At 38.0% G+C, this 17,740-nt stretch overlaps 1 protein-coding gene across 1 annotated transcript in view; it reads left to right on the top strand.

The window, feature by feature from the left end:
- The first annotated feature begins 296 nt into the window (after window positions 1-296).
- The window catches only part of KCNK10 (potassium two pore domain channel subfamily K member 10), a 59,834-nt gene continuing 42,390 nt past the window's right edge, over window positions 297-17,740 (top strand). Inside the window, exon 1 of the mRNA XM_070733685.1 lies at window positions 297-1,092. Within this exon, the coding sequence (XP_070589786.1) occupies window positions 1,041-1,092 (52 nt within the window). The 5' untranslated portion in view covers window positions 297-1,040. The remainder of the gene's footprint in view (window positions 1,093-17,740) is intronic.

Raw genomic sequence — 17,740 nt, forward strand, 5'->3', positions numbered from 1 at the left:
GAAAGCGAGCCAGTAAGTAGCCAGCCACCACCGACGCCCCCACCCCAACCCCAAATAATGCCATCGGAGCGCCACCCTCTTTCCCCCCCTTTGGCTACTCGAGGCCCCGTCTTGGCAGCCCCCTTTTTCCCTCTGCCAAGCCCGAGGTCCGTCCGCGGAACTCTTGGAGAGCGTCTGGACCAAAAAGGCGAGGAAGCGGCGAGTCTGTGTTTCCTTCTCCGCCTAGTTGTCGCTTCCTCCTCCTCCTCCTGCCGTCGCTGCTGCATTCATATAGGATGAGTTCCTGCGCCCTCCCACAAGCCATGCGGCTGCAACTCCCTTCGGCGAGCGGGTGACTTTATTTTTCCGCTTTCCCCCCGGTTCCAAGCTCTGCCCATTTCTCGCGCGTGGCGCACGGCTTCTCCGGTTCCTCTCCGACAAGTTGGGGGTCTGCTGCTATTCCTGCTGCTGCTGGGGCGGAGATGAGCTTGTTTCATGCGTTCTCCAGATGTCTCAGCATCCCACGGCAGCCTGGCTGGCAGGCGAAGAAGCTGGGCTGAGTGGCTGACTGGCGCGATTCCTGGGCACTCTCGGCTCTGCATCTGGCTGTACGACGCGTTCACGTGTGCGGCGCCGCCAGCCCAATGTGTAATGCTGCAGTGGGCAACCGAGGAGCATCTGCAAAAGGACAGGAGGACCCAGCTCTTGGAGCCCGTATCAAACCAGGAAGCGCCTTGAATCGGACTTCCCTCTTTTCCTCCCGGGTCCTTTTCGCCCTCCTCAGTTATTTCAAAGCTCGCTTTGGCATTTGCCACCGTTGCCACTTGCTCTTCAGAACTACACTCCCTTCTTTCCCTTCCCTGTGTTCATGTCTGTTTTGTCTTTGCCTGGCAACCGCTACTTTCTTTTTCCCTTCCTCTCTTGAAAGGCGCCGTCTTCCCTCTGACCCGAAATTAATTTGTTTGTTGGCTGCAGCTCTGGGGGCAGGAAAAAAAGAGAAAAGAAATAACAATAATTGGGAATTTATTTAATCCTTCCCGTCTTCTTGTGCAAAGGAAGCTATGAAATTTCCAATTGAGACTCCAAGAAAACAGGTGAACTGGGATCCTCAAGGTTGGTGTTGCTTTTTCACTTTCCCCCCTCCCAGTAAAGAAACAGATAAATAAGTAAATAGATACATGCAGCGTTTCCCACTGTCCGCCTTCGCAGCTAGCTGTATTTGTGGCTTGTTATTAACCCACCCATCTGATGCATGAGGGAGAAGAGATTTCGCTGAGATTTGGAGGAAAGCTTTGTTGTTAATTGGAGCTCTGCCCTTCTCTCCCCTACGCTTGTCTTGGAAGGGGGTCAGTGTTACTACAGACTTGGGGACTGCAGGGTTGAAGGGTGGGAAGGTGGAGAGGGAATAACTTGTCTAACTGGGGAAAAATGCAAACCAAAACAGAAAACAAAAATGTGACATCACTTCTCCCCACACACATACTATTTTTAATCCTTCTGATACAGACTTGTCTTGGGATAAAAGGTCTTGGTGGGAGGGAAGATTCTTTTATCTTGATGCTGGCTTCTTTGTCACTTCTGGTGATCTTTGTCTCCAGTAAAAAGAGCAGTTAGATAGACTGAGAGAATAGCCATTCTTGCTTCCTCAATTGACAAATTGTCTCTTGGCAGCTAGATGGGATGAAATCTGACTGCAGTGGACTCCCATTGGGGTGTCCTGATGAAATAACAATGCTTAGGGGAGACTAGATAGTCAAAATGTTTTTCATCCCTCTTAACAATGGAGTAGCTCTCCAAGCTTGGTAGAGGAGTGGGCTTAATTCTGGGTTTAAGAGGAAGTGGGGAGGGGAAGTGAAGGGGTAAATACATAGAAGGAGGCTGATGTGTGCTCACTCCTGGGTTGTGCTGTGTAAAACAGTTGAGAGTTGTTTAAAACACACGAGTTTGCATGCCTGTGCAGGCACACAAATGCTTGTTTTTAGCTGAAATGTATATTTTGGTTTTTGTTTCCCCCCCCCCTGCAGAAAGTGGTAGACATTATCTCTGTGGATGCGTAAGGATGGCTTCATGATTCAGACTAGGCTGAATGTCTAGGATTTTTAACAACAGCAACAGCGGATACTAAGATGTTTGCAGTCCTAGGAAGACTGACAGATTTATATGTTTTCTGAAAGACTGGGCTTGGCTCCTTTTTTAAACCGTTTCTTTCTCACCCTTTGTTTAACTTGTCAGTATGCTGAAATGGACAAAATACCCAATTTTTTGTTGTCTTCAGACATAGCCATGGATTTCGTAGCAAAAGAACTGACTCATATAAATATTCCAGATACCTGGATTTGAAATAGACAAAGGAGATACATTTGCTTCTAGTTTCACAGTAACTTATTTTCACCTTAAGAGGTGACGAAATTGATGCTGATTCTAACATCATTATTGGAGGGAGGAGTGGAGTAAGGGACACAAGGGAATTTGTTGTTTTCATTTGCTGCATTTTGTTGTTGCAAAATAAATAAAATGAAGTATATCATCTCTAAACACTGGTGGTTGTAGTGATGTTCTCTGTTCTGCCAAAGACCAATCAATCAGTTTTGAATAGTAGGGCTTCTCAAGCTCAACAAGTGGTGGATTCCAGTTGCATTAAAAAGTTGACATAGTAAGTAAATATTCCTATAATGTGGTTATTTCTCTAATGTGTGACTGAGTCAATCCCCATATCTATGCTGATATCATGTATTTAGTGATAAAGTAACTCCAACAAGGAAAAAAAAAAGCATGTGATATAAACGAAGTTCTTCTGCTGACACAAAACAAACAACTTTAGGTTCCTTTCATATAGCAGTAGTGATATTTTTGCCACTTTTCACCCAAGAACTCTTTGTAAGATTTGAATGTCTGCCACATGAAAACAGAACCAATTAAATAGATCTGTAGCCAGTTGTCACCAGTGATCTGAGTCCTCGGAGAGGGGCGGCATACAAATCCAATCAATCAATAAATAATAAACAAATAAATAACATATTGGAAAAAGAAATGTAAGAAGTAGAGGGTGTTTTTGTGTTTTAAAGCCATTCACAGTGTTATCTTTAAATAGGTTTGAATTGTGTCCATTGCCTTCTCTGGTGGAGACCAGATGTTCTGGGGCAAATGAATGGGTCAGTTCTGAGTCACAATAATGGTTTAGAGATTGCTTCTTATATGGGCAGATGCCGGGCCAAACCCTTGTGGGCACCTGATTCTGGATTGAGATCATTGTTGATGGAGTTGCAGCAGAAAGCTCTGTTTTCAGTTTAAGGTGATCTAATGCTCTTGCAGTAATACAGAAGGAAAAGAACTGCTTTTATTTATTTCTTTACTGCGTGAATGACACATCTTTTATATGACTAAGTTCATAGTTTGTTCATAGAGAATCATTGGTAGAATAGCAGAAACAATTTATGCTATGTTTTTCCCCTTTGTCTGAACCTCTAGAAAATTGTTCCAGGCAACTAAGAGCAGGGAGGATTTATGAAAACTGTTAGAAAAGAAGCAGGCGATCAGAAAGAGGCATACTCCTTGTTTTCAGTGGCAGAATTTCAGTTTTATGTCAAAAGGAAGTAAATGTTTCATTTGTAAAAAGAACATTGGATTTTACCATGAAATGAGAAAAAAAAAGTTTAATAACAAACTTATGTGATTTTTTAAAAATGGAAATGCTTGGATTACTAGCCCTAGGTTTAATTTTAACTTGAAATCAATATGATGTAAGTCCCAATTAACTACAACTGCTTTGTTCTACATATGGGTATATTGGAGTCCAACCCTCTGTACTTTGATATATTGACAATTGCATACATTTACTTTTGAAAATAGTTACATAATTGGAGTCATAATTTTTCAATCTCATTAATGTGTACTTAAAATCTCAAACTTCACAAATCATTTGAATGTGAGCAATTACAGGAGTTCTCTTAAAGTAAGAAGACTGAGTTTCTGATTTTAAAAAATGTATCAAATTGGTTTATTTGTGTTCAATACATTTAGATAGTCACAATTATGGGATAATAAATCATCTCAGATACATTGGGATGACATTAAACATAATTACCATCTGTTAATCTGATTTGGTATCCCTCGATAGATGAAGCAATGCAAGTCATATTGCATTTTTGATATGATGTTAAAACACCCAAATAGAATGAACAACTCTGAATGTTGATGTTTTATGGACTCAGTTACTCTAGTTTTCTAACTGTGTATTATAAATTTTTTGTAATATGCAATTAGATGTGTCTAATTCGCTGGATGGTCTCTGATTATTATTTTAATATGGTAAATCATAGGTTGTTTGATACATCCACAAAATGTTTAAGATATTTTAAGTTTTAATGCTCAATAATTGCAAGATATATGATCGTGCTAAAATAATATTTTTAAATTAATTATTAGTGTTTCATATGTAAATGGAATGTGATGCTTATGAAATGTAATCATTCAGTTTTTATTGAGTTCCAGAACGAACATGTATTTATTTTTGAAATTTACCATATATAGCTGCCCATCTCACAAACTTTTTGTATATATTGGGTAACAAATCTGTGTTTTTCTTCACTGTAATTAGGAATGGCCCTTCAGGGATGACATATAAAATATTAGCTGATGACAATTACACTCTTACACAATTGACATGAATAGAAATAGGGATATTAACAAGGTAAGAAAGGGAAAATTCAACTGATTAAAATGTAGAGAAAAATATTTTTCTAAGTTTAATTTCAGAATTTTCCACCCCTGATTTGATGTTTTGAATTTCTGTAAAAGGTTGTGATTGTATATCCTGAGACTATAAGATACATATGGTTACTATGGTAACACCAGTTATTTGTTGGGGAGAATGAATCTTCAGCCTTAAAAAAAGTTATTGGGATTAAAGCACCTATCTACTCATTCACCAGAAGAACCAAATACAATAGTTCATTATTGTATATTTGATAGGACTGGATATATATAAAGCATTACCATTTTCACAGAAAACTAGTTTATGATAGAAAGGTCTATACAACCTTATGTCCTACTGAATATAGTGATAATAACATCAGCTACATGCATAGAATGAAAGAAACTGCTTTAAACTAGATCAAATCATTGGTCCATGAAAGCTCGCTCCTGAAGATTTTTTTATCCTGCCTGGGGATGTCACAGAATTACATCAGACTTTGAGATGATTGAGATACTGCAGCTTTTTTTTTTTTAAATGTTTATTGGATATATACGTTAAAAACAGGGTATAGAAAAGTAAAGAATATATATAATGTACATTCTAGCAATTATAATTTACTTATATAGCATGCGTGAGTGGGGATACTGCAGCTGGTCCAGTGAATTACTGTAAAGAGAAATTAAGTGAACCAGGGAACAACACTACATTCAATACTATCCAATCCCCCTTTTCTTGGTAGAATCATGCCCATAATTTTGTTCCCATAATTAATTAATGCTCTCAAGTTACAGTTGCACTTGCTAGAAATTACTTCAAAATTAATCAATTTTTATTAATGTCTCCTTACATCCAAAGAAGCTGATTAAAAATATAATCAGAATGCCCACAATAAGATAAGAATTGATAGGATAAGAAGTAAGGCAGGTTTGAAAAATAGAGGTATGCAGTATCGCTCAGTTAGGAGCTGATATACATCCAATGGACAGAATTTGAGGAGCTCCTGAGTGGAGAAGATATGGATTTATGCACCAATATGGGAACTGGACAATGGACATATCTGGTGCATATTGAAAAATGCAACAGAGTTTGGAAAGTAGTTATTGCTGTTTGTCATTGCATTTATTTCCTATCATAATACTGAACAAGTTAAGTCATGACTATCAAACATCAAAAATATATTCCAAACTATCCCACCTTCTTTACGTGACTTTCAAACTTCTTTTATATGGCTGTCCCAACTCCTTTATATAGAAAAACATCATCTGAAATGAAATCACTGCTCAATACTGTCTGAATATATAGCCAAGATATTTCAATGGAGTTGACACTGAACGAAATGCATCACACTCAACACCAACAGGGAAAAATTGTGAAAATTGAGGGACTCAAGATGCCCCATGAAAATAACAACAAGAGACTGGATGAAGATGATCCCTATAAATATGTGGGCATCTTTCTACTTGACAACATCAAGCATACTGTCAAGAAGAATGTTAGTAAATATTTAACAAGAGTGAAAAAGATCTAAGTCCAAACTGAGTGGTAGAAATACAGTCAAGATGATTTACATCTGGATAATTAGATATACAGCTGAAAAAATTCATTCAAGTTGAATTAGAAACCTTGGACAGGAAGAGCAGAAAAACAATGACAATCATGTTCTTCATCCATGCAATGATTATGGCGGAGCCTATTTATCAAGGATCATAAGTGACAGGAATGTTGCACATACATAAGACAATTGAATAAGAAAAAAGGCCATGGGAAGAATAACTAAAGATAGTGAAGTAGATGCATTGAAACTAGAACACTACAAATTTATTGAATATCAGAGAGACCAAACTGACCTATAAAAAAGACCACATGAAGAATAGAAAAGAGGCATGGCAAGGCAAAGTATTACATGGTCAGTACATTAAAAAAAACCCCTACCAAGCAGTAAGGCCTCACAACGGCTAAGAGTAGAAAAGTTGAAGAAACAGACAACTAGGCTAGTTTTGGCTGTACATGACCAAGCCTTAAGAGGAAATGCATATAAAGCCAGAATTGTGATGATAGCAGCAGACAACAAATGGCATCTCTGTGGAGAAACTGAAGAAACAATGGATCACCTAGTTAGGTACTACAAGATGATCACACAGTATGACTGTAAGCAATGGCACGACAAAGTAACAACAGTGGTACACTGGAATATCTTCAAGAAATACCATGGTCTACAAGCAAGAACGGTGGGACTACAAAATAGACAAAATAATAGAAAATAAAGAAGCTAAAGTGCTCTGGGGCTTTAGAATTCAAACTGACAAGCATCTGCCACACAGTACCTCCGACTTAATAATGTTGTTAAGAAAAGTATTTATTTACTGGACACTCCAATGCCAAGGCCCAGCAGAATAGAAGAGAAAGAACTAGAGAAAATCACAAAATGCAAAGACTTGTAAATAGAACAATTATGCCAAAAAGAAAGCAAATATAATAATAATAATAATAATAATAATAATAATAATAATAATAATAATAATAATAATAGACATCTTGGGTACAATTGCAAAAAAATTATAATACCATTTGAGCAGCTGACAATCTATATCTGTTGTAGAAATGATCAATGCGCCCCTTTGCATGATCACCATCCTTGGATTTGAATAATCCACACTGGGCACTAATTTTTAACCAATCTTACATGGTATCAGAAATGTATATTGTTTATTTTTGCAAAGAAAGACAAGAAAGTGGGATAGTGTACACATTTGAAGAGCTGAATTGTTAGGAATTGGAAGATACTCTATCACATATGTTCATATTTGTCAGTATTATATTCACTGTCATGTGCCATGTACTATTCTTAAGTTAGTTTTATAGCTCTAAAACTAAACCTTGAACAGCTCCATCAGGAATCAGGTATGCCTGATTGTGAGCAATAGTAAACCTCCTGGCAGACCTTCAACCTTACTTGAGTACAATGTGAGCAGTGTGTCCTTGATAATGTCAGGTCTAGCATAATAAGCAGGGCAACCTGAACAAGTGCCCAAGATAACAGCATGGTCAGAGAGATTGCTGGTGATCTCAGTGTTAAATTTCTTGACTTTTTTCCCTTCATGACTCTTGATGGCTAAATTACTTGTAAGGTAGTTCCAGATCTCACATATTTGTTGCTGTGCCAATTTTTACATTTTTATTTTGTTACTCATGAGAACTCGGGTCACAAGAATAAATGAGAGAAATGAGACCATGTCACAATAACTGTGCATCTGTTGTTTACAAATAAATGAAAGCGATCCACCTCCTTACTGGCAGTACTTTGGGAGTAGAAATTGAAGTTTGGAATTGGTGACAGGTGCTAATCAAGACCCCTTTGTAAGCTGAGTAAAGGACCAACTAGTTCAAATGCCATAGATCAGTGATGGCGAACCATTTCTTTCTCAGGTGCCAAACGAGTGTGGGCATGCATTATCACGCATGTGCGAGTGCCCACACCCATAATTCAATGTCTGGGGAGGGCAAAAGCAGTTTTCCCCGCCCACCTGGAGGCCCTCTGGAGGCTGGAAATGGCCTGTTTCCCAACTTCTGGTTGGCCCAGTAGGCTCATGTTTTGCCCTCCCCAGGTTCCAAAGGCTTTCCTGGAGCCAGGAGAGGGTACAAATGCCCTCCCCCACCCCCTGGAGGGTCTCTGGAAGCCAAACATCCCCTCCCAGAGCCTCTGTGTGAACCAAAAATCAGCTGGCTGGCACACATATGCATGTTGGAGCTGAGTTAAGGCAACGGCTCATGTGCCAGCAGATATGGCTGCGCATTCCACCTGTGACACCCATGCCATAGGTTCGCCATCACTGCCCTAGATATTACTGCCTTCTATAAAGTCTTCTATTATTTAGTTTCTGCAGATGGGGACATGTTTTGCCCTCTTGCCTTTTCCATAGTAGTAAAGCTAAGGGTTTAATGGATAAATCCCAAAATGTTCATATGTCTGGGGTTTGTATGGAGTGGAGCAATTTCTTGCAAACAGTCAATCAAATTGGTGTGTTAGCTTTCTTCAACTTGAACAACTGCAGAGTAAATTGCTCATCATTCTCTTACTTGAAATTTATCTCTATACAAGAGTTGTGAATCAAGTTGCCCATTTATTAATCACAGGTTTGGACATATTCTGTTCTATTACTCTCTCGTCTACATTTGGATAAAAGCAAAGTTTGGAGGAGGGAATCTTGGAAGAAGAAAAAATGTTGTCATGAAGCAACAAGTGGCACTACTATGGTGATGCCATCCCACAGGACTCTTCTATGCCATAGGTATAAAACATTTTGATTTACGGGAGCTGTGTAGAGTTCCTATCCCAGAAGAACTGACTCAGACTTTGTCTCTTCTGGGAAGGTAAGCAAAAAAGTGTGTAATTCTCATAAAGAGACATCTGAAATAATTTTAAAAAGTGCTCTTTGCTAATTCCCCTCTAACATTACTTGCTATTCCAGTAAAAATAACAGACTTGAGCTCTAGTATGTTTTCCACGAGGAGGGCTCATAAATCTTTCCTTTGATTAATTTGTAAAAAGGTTTCAAAAATTATTTTTCCAAACTCGCTTTTCCCAACTCAAAAACATCCCAAATTCTGAATCGGGATTGTCATTCAGGGTAATCACAACCTATTTGGAAAGTGCTAGTTTGAGAAAGATTATTTTTTAGAAAAGCAATTAGAAAGGGAAAGAAACCTACCAACTTCACTCACTTGTCTAAGTTAGAAAAGTTTCATTGTCACTGCTATGGTGGATGCATTAATAGCTGCATTTAATTAGTTTGTAAAAGGTTGCGAGGTATTCTTACTGCAGTGACTGGCATCTGGAGCCCCCAGTATAAACAAGCTGTTGCACAAAAGTCGTGTTCTTGAAACCAAAATCCTACGGAAGCTGGTTGTTGTACGTGCTAAACTGTTTGTTCTCTTGCGTGGAGCAGCAGAATCGGATTCACTGAATGGCTGCAAAATACGTTCCCTGATGGCTTGTGCTGATGTAGAAAAATTGTAGAACTACTTGGCAAGCACCACACCATCTATAACTGGCCCTACTTTATTCAGATTTCAAGAAGCTATAGCTCAGCTTATTTAACATTGTTACTCTGTGGACGTGAACTGGCAGAAGCTATGACACCAGTATCAATATAGGAAAAGAACAAAATGCTCTACTGAAAAGTCTCTTCAATTAGAAAGGGGGAAAAAAAACTCTGTTTGAGACCAAGTATTTTTTTTTAAGATCTTGCTTTGTGTTTGAACTACTCAGTTCTTGCCAGTTTTGAAGATACTGGAAACATATAAAACTATATGAATCATCATAATCAGCAATAATCAAGTATCAACCCTCATCACCTTGTATGGTGCCTGACACTCCATTTGGATGTTGGACTATCAGAGCTTGATTTGTGTCTTTATAAAGCAATTTTGTGTTTCAAAAAGGCAAATTTTTGAAATTTCACAAATTGAAAAAGAATGCAAAGTGTAGGCTTTGTTTCATCTAAAATGTGTGTGGTTAAACATTTTGCTGAACTAATAGACTGTATTCAGTTTTGAATTTAGCTCCCTAAATGCACAAGAGCAGAAATGTATGCAACTTGTTAGTGCAGCCATGGCTTTCCCAGGGATTATATAGCTACTTTAAAGCGTTTACAGTTTGCAGTTTAAAGTACCTTTTTCAAAATTTATTCTGGAGCATTATTGCAGATTCATTAAGTAATTAATAAAACTGGTTAGGCAAATAAAATTGATCTTGAGAACATTATTATTATTGGATTTACTGTAAATGATGCATTCATTCTTTTGTAGAATTCAAGGTATTGCACATAATGCTCCTGCTTCTAATTTTCCCACAACCACTACTTTAGGTATGGTTGAAATAACTGGCTGTCAGAACTGCTACTTCACACCTGCATTGTGCTATTGCTCAGAATCAGTCTGCCATGAATTCTGAGGGAGGGAGCTGGATGAAAGGGGAGGGCAGAAGCTGTATCTCCCTGAGAGATGGTTTCAAGGTTGGACTCCTGGGAACCCACCTGTATACCAACTCACATTTGAAGTAACTGTTCTTTGAAATTGATTGGGCAATGAGGGCCAGCAATGTGAAGAACCTAAGAGGGAGAAAGATACTCTTGGGGATTTTGGCGTGTGAATTTCAGTTTGTCTTTCACTTGACATTTAGTAAACTGTACTTTTCTCAACAAATAGAGTTAAGGATCATTTTTGCTTAAAGGTTCAAGTTGAGGCAGGAATCACACTGGCCTAAAATCATTTTGCTTGTTTCTATGCCCAAGAGAGGGCTAAATCTCTCAATGGTTTCCATGCTCCAATCTAGCATCTTATCCTTAATTACCACCTCTCCCTCCACCTGTCTCTCTTTTGTGATACTATGAAAATGTTCTCAAAGGAAATGTAATTATTTCTCATTTCCTACTAATACAACTCACCATGTATGTGAGAAAACAGTATTTCTGGAGGGGGTCTCTTTTTTTTTGGTTACCACCATGCAGTTTTTATGTATCTATGTGGGTTCTATTTACCTTTCCTAACATTCGCATCCTGATGGAAGTGCATAGTTGACCTTTTGTGCATGCACGGAAGCCTTTGTGCATACACAGAGGGTTTTTTTTCAATCCACGGTGACCAGGGGATGGTTCAGGACCGTGGACCGCCAATCATTTTTGACGGTTTGGCAAGTGGCACCAAATTTCCGCTACTGGTTCTAAAGAACAAGTCCAAATCGACAGGAACGCATTACTGCTACATGCCACATCATTAAGTGTTTCAAAAGACGGACAACCCCATCTGGCACTGAACATCCCTAGATCGCTGAGACAGATATTGTGTATATGTGCATGTAGACTGACTTAGCCACCAGAAGGAGTCTCTGATAGCACCTTTTTGAACTGTAGCTTGCAAAAGCTTATGCCTTTTTACAAAATTGGAAACGTTGGATAAAATGCTACCAGAAGCTTTTCAGTTGTTTTGCAACTGTGAACTAACACAGCTTTCCTCCTACAAGTTCGCCCACCTAAATTCGTCTTCTCATCTCTACCTCCTTCCCAGTGTCTTTGAACAAGCTCATTGAAAGAAAAGAAGAAACAAATGAAGCTTTTTCTCAGGGGCTCTCTTCGAAGATTGTTGATTTTCCCACACTGCAAGAAACCAGCAATTTTGAACAGAACCTCTTGGCTTTTGGTGTCTTCCAGCAGTCTTGTTGAAAATTATTGACATTCTAGTATTACTGGCAAATAATAACAAATTGTAAATTGTTATGTATCAGCTCAATGAAAAGAAGGGAAAAATACTCTGTTATCAAACCTAATTTTGGTTATTGTCTAAAGAGTGTATACAAGTATTTTTCATACTTAATTAAAATGTCCTCCAAATCAGGGGTCCCCAACCTTGGCAAGTCTGATGGACTTCAACTCCCATAATAATATTAACAACAACAACAACAACAACAACAACAACAACAACAACAACAAGAGTTGGAAGGGACCTTGGAAGTTTTCTAGTCCACCCCCCTGCTTAGGTAGGAAACGCTACACTACTTCAGACAGATGGTTATCCAACATCTGCTTAAAAACTTCCAGTGTTGGGGCATTCACAACTTCTGGAGGCAAGCTGTTCGACTGATCAACTGTTCTGACTGTCAGGAAATTTCTCCTTAGTTCTAAGTTACTTATCTCACTCATTGCTTCTTGTCCTACCCTCAGGTGCTTTGGAGAATAGGTTGACTCCTTCTTCTTTGTGGCAACAGACCACAAGGGGGGGAGGTATCACCAGGGGTGAGGTATCATCAGTACGCTGATAATACCCAGCTTTACATCTCCACCCCATGTCCAATCAACAAAGCAGTGGAAGTGATGTTCCAGTGTCTGGAGGCTGTTGGGGCCTGGTAAGGTGCCAACAGACTCAAACACTCAAACTCAACCCTGATAAGACGGAGTGGCTGTGAGGTTTTGTATGTATGTCTGTTTAATAATGGGTTTTTAAAAAATATTTTAAATTGTAAATTATTAGATTTGTTATGAACTGTTTTTATTGTGTTGTGAGCCGCCCCGAGTCTACGGAAAGGGGCGGCATACAAATCTAATAAATAATAATAATAATAATAACCCCTGAGATACTGGAAGTATCTGGTCCTTTTTTTCATTAAACTAACCATGCCCAGTTCCTGCAACCATTCTTCATAAGTTTTAGCCTCCATTCCCTAGAATCCCCCAGCCAGCTTTGACGAGGAATGATCAGTTAAGCCTGCAGTACTACTGGTATGTGCTTTCCTGTCCTACACATAGATTACTTTAGTATTGTCCTGACAGCTTTGCTGGCTGGGGAATTCTGGATGTTGAAGTCCGCCAGGCCTAAAGTTGCCAAGATTGGAGACCCTTGCTTCAAATCAAGCTTCACTGTTTATATTACATGGACACATTCAACTTCCACAGTTTTTAGCAGTGGGTGTTTTTGGTGGACTCCCATTCAAGTATTAACTATTTATTATCTTTCAAAATCAGCCCAAATTGGCTAGATGTAGCCAGCTGTTGAGGCCTCATATTAAATAGGAGTCTGAAAAAAGAAAAGAAAAACAAATTGAGCTGCAAAGAAGCCAATGATATCTCAGAATTAAAAAATCAGTGAAGTAGAGCAAACCACACATGGCTTTCATTTTTAACATGTTCAAATTACTTTCATTTAAATCTTTATGGCTATGCTTTATCACCAGGAATAGGGTGCAATCCAAAGATTTTTGAAACTGGAATCAAACAAACAGGCACCATTAGGTGTTCTAGAAGAAATTCTTCTTGGTGGCCTGCAAATTCATTGGTCTTCAAAAAATATGGTAAGCTAAATTGCACATTATGTTAAGAACATTATTTTGAAATGTAGCTTCATATATGTGCAAAATATATCTCTATTCCTAAAATTAGGGTTGCACTCAGATTGGAATTGCCCTGTAAGTAAGAACTTAAATTTTCCTTCCCTATTTTAGTTCTCTCCAAAAATAAATTTGCTTTGCAATGAAAGCAGCCCTTGGTGACTAATCAGACCATTGTAGAATCTGGCATATGCTGTTTTTTCTCAGGATTGTAAATCTAGAATTGGATTAGCAGTCATAATCTGGATTGTATGTCCTGCCCCCTCCTGACAGACCAAGATACTATATATTTAAAAACTCTAACCTAAATGCTAGTATGCATTTAATGGAATATGTGGTTGGCTTATAGCCATTCATATAGCATTGATATAGTATTGTAAACACCTTAGAATTTGGAGATCAGGAAGTTTACATAATGCTGATGTTATCATTTCTTTGTGATTTCTAGGCAGCGCCGTTCCTGTGTTCACCCAGAAGCATGTTAGATTTTCAGAAAGTGCTCTCCAAGGTGCTGTAGTCTTTCACTAGGCTGTCAAGACCTGCCAGTTCAGTAAAATGCAGTAGAAGAAAAGGGAGAAAGAGAAGCAATGTTTAGTAGCAATTTGTGCTATAATGTAAAGTCTGCCCTTGTACATTCTCCCATTTGTTGCTCTCTCAAGTAACACTTGTAATATGTCCATCTGAGCAAGCCGAACAGTATGTTCTTTGCTTTGCTTGTATAAGGATATTTGAGGGTTTCTCTCCCTGCCTCTATCTTTCACCCCTATATCTCTCTCTCTAAATATATATCTCTCTCCCTCCCTCCACTCCAGTTTTATCTGAGCTTCCTACAATTTCGGAGGTGTTTCACATGGTTCATGTTAAGTTGTCACTTAAAACATAAAGTGTTGTCTGATGGGGCTGCAAAGTGTGCCTTCTCTATCATAGTGCATGTGCTACTTCTACCCCATCACCAAAAGATCTGACTGGTTCTAAGCATGCTGAACTAGAAATCCATAAATCCATGATGTGTGTGTGTGTGTGTGTGTGTGTGTGTGTGTGTGTGAAAGAGAGAGGGGGGGGGAGAGAGAGAGATGTATACTAGATTTGGGTTTTTTTTAATTGTTGCATTCGTTTTATCTGTGCTAGCCATCCAGAGTTGCTCTACAAGTGGGTGGCCATATAAATTGAAGAAAGGGAGAGAGGAAAGAAGGAAGGAATATTGCTACTGTTGTCCTTGGCAACTCAGTGTTACACATTTTGCCATGACAAATTTATGGAAAGCACTTATTCTGAATGCTTTCAGAATTCAAGGAAATAATTATGTCACCTATTATCAAAATATTATTTCTGGACTGCAGAGGGTTACCAATATTTTATAGCAAGAGCTAGAAGGAATTCTAGAAATGCCTACTTAAGGTAGTAAGTCCAATTCCTTGTTCAATAATTGTTTATTTATTAAATTTGTTTGCACATCTCATTGCAAGATGACTCTCTTACTTTCATTTGAATCTGAATTAAAACATTTCTGACAAGTGTTTGTCCTCCATTGGTAGAACATCCATTGGTACTTTGTTCCAATAATGATTTGCTATCATTAAATTAGTAGCAAATCTATATTTCTGTTACTTAAAGCATTGTTTGATATTGGAAGATAGACTGTTACCCAAACAGCAGATCTTTACTCTCGACATTTCTGAAATACTAACCTACCCAGACTTCATGCTCTGGGGAATCCAGAACATGATACCATGGTCTTTTGATGCTAGTGCAATGTTTTATACTGCTATATTTGTTCCATATTTCTCTGTACTGTATATTGAAAGAAGACAAGTCTTTTATATGGCACTTATTCAGCTATTTAAAGTTTGCCATTAAATTCTCCTAGGTTGCCTTTTCTTAAGGCTAAATCTTTCTTTTTCTGGGCCTTAAATTTTCTGTTCTTTGGTTGTCCTTGCTGATCTCTTTGAAGCTGTTTCACTTTATTCGAATCTTTCTAAAATTGTAAAATTGGGAACATGACATTCAGTAGTTTTTGGGAACAGGTCTGATAAATATATATTAATAGGGTGTGTCAAAAGTAGATAAGAAATAGATGGAAAACCTGACTAAAATGCAAGGGGAGAAAATTATATACGGTAATATTTTTATAAGAGCAAACACTGACAAAGAACTTGGATGAGAATTTTGTAATCCATTCATCAGCCATCATTTTATCATCATGACATTCAATACTCTATTCGGTCACCTTTTAAAGTCCGTATTTAACCTGTGCTGCTTAATTTCATAAAAACTACTACATCTTTGCTGTGATTCTAAATTTGTGCAACTCTTTATGGTTGATTTGTCCTTATATTAAGAAATCTGTTAACTTACTCTTCAGAAATATATTATATGAATTCTATCTCCAGAACCATTAAAGAGTATTAATAGCACCATGTTATGGGTTTTTTAAATATGTTCTTTATCAGGTATAGTGAAGCTCAGATGTCCATACCCATAATTCAATGCCCCCCTGCACACTCATGCAAACACACACTGCCCTGCTCCCCTCACATGCGTGCAGATCTCACTGAAATCTCTGGAATTCTGGTAGGCCCATTGGGCTATTTTTCTCCCTCTCTAGGCTTCAGGAAAGCTTCTGGAGCCTGTGGATGGCAAATAATGGACCCAACAGGCCTACAGGAAGTTTGGAAATGAACTTCTGGTAGGCCCATAGGTTCCGTTTTTCAGCATCCACAGGCTGGAAACCTGGGGAGGGTGAAAATGGCCTCCCCCGCCCTTCAGAAGACCGAAAATCAGCTGGCCAGTGCACACATATGAGGTGGAAGAGACATAGGGCAACACCTTGCATGCCCTCAGATATGGCTCCATGTGCCACCTGTGGCATGTGTGCCATAGTTTCGCCATCACGGTTCTATATGTTGCATACAGAAATAATTATTATAAATAATAACAGTTCTTGAAATAATTGTTATAAATAATAACAATTCTTGAAATAATTGTTATAAATAATAATTCTTGAAATAATTGTTATAAATAATAACAATTCTTGGAATAATTGTTATAAATAATAACAATTCTTGGAATAATTGTTATAAATAATAACAATTCTTGGAATAATTGTTATAAATAATAACAATTCTTGAAATAATTGTTATAAATAATAACAATTCTTGAAATAATTGTTATAAATAATAACAATTCTTGAAATAATTGTTATAAATAATAAAACATCTTGCTTTTAATGGGCAAACATAGCTAAGCATGTAAGGATTATCATAACAACCATATTTTGAATATGGATGACATGGAGTCAGAATTTAATGATTATTTGGTATAATTACTCCATTCTCTGCACCTTTAGGCCTATTGAGTACCAGCTGTTGTGCAGTGTAGGGAGTGTCAGCTTCATGTCCTATTTGTGCATTTACAGAGACATTTGAGTAGCTGCTTTTGGCAACTGACAGATGGAAGAGGTGGTGTTTCATTTTAAAAAAAAACCTGGCTCTTCTTGGATTCCCATATAATTGGGAGTATTCTGTTGTATAAGAGAAGGATAGGACTAAGACCTAAGATAGATTAAAAACATTAAAACCTGGAACATGCATATGTATTATTTGGTCTCTTCTCATTTGATATCTCCATTGAGACTGGTGATTTTTATCCAAACTGAGTAGTATGAAAGTTCTGTCAGAAATGCTTATTTTCTTATGCATGATACTTCACACTTCAGACAGATATATAGTAATGAATTAGCCTATGTTTCATTATGATAAAAAGGCTGTCTGCCTGCCTATCTGTCTGTCTGTCTGTCTGTCTGTCTTGTCTGTCTTGTCTGTCTTGTCTGTCTTGTCTGTCTTGTCTGTCTGTCTGTCTGTAAAAAAAATCTGGAAATTAGGGGGTTTGTTTACTCTACTTCAAGCTAATTAGGACATGTTTTAGTCCAAGGAATATTTATTACTGGAGTTTCAATTATAGCTATGTCAGCTGTCCAAAAATTATGGTAAACAAAAGTATGTTATGTGACACTAGTTGGTAAAGTATAGAAATAGTTCATCAAAACATTGTTTTAATGTGGCAATTTAGAGTAATTAATCTGAAATAACTCTTGACTGATGTGACATTTAAGCTTTTTTGCCACATGGATCTCTTGACTCCAAAATGCAGAATCATACAACAAAAAGTATCTCTCTAGACCTTTCACG

Source organism: Erythrolamprus reginae, chromosome 1 (assembly GCF_031021105.1).
Source record: "Erythrolamprus reginae isolate rEryReg1 chromosome 1, rEryReg1.hap1, whole genome shotgun sequence".
Lineage (NCBI taxonomy): Eukaryota > Metazoa > Chordata > Lepidosauria > Squamata > Dipsadidae > Erythrolamprus > Erythrolamprus reginae.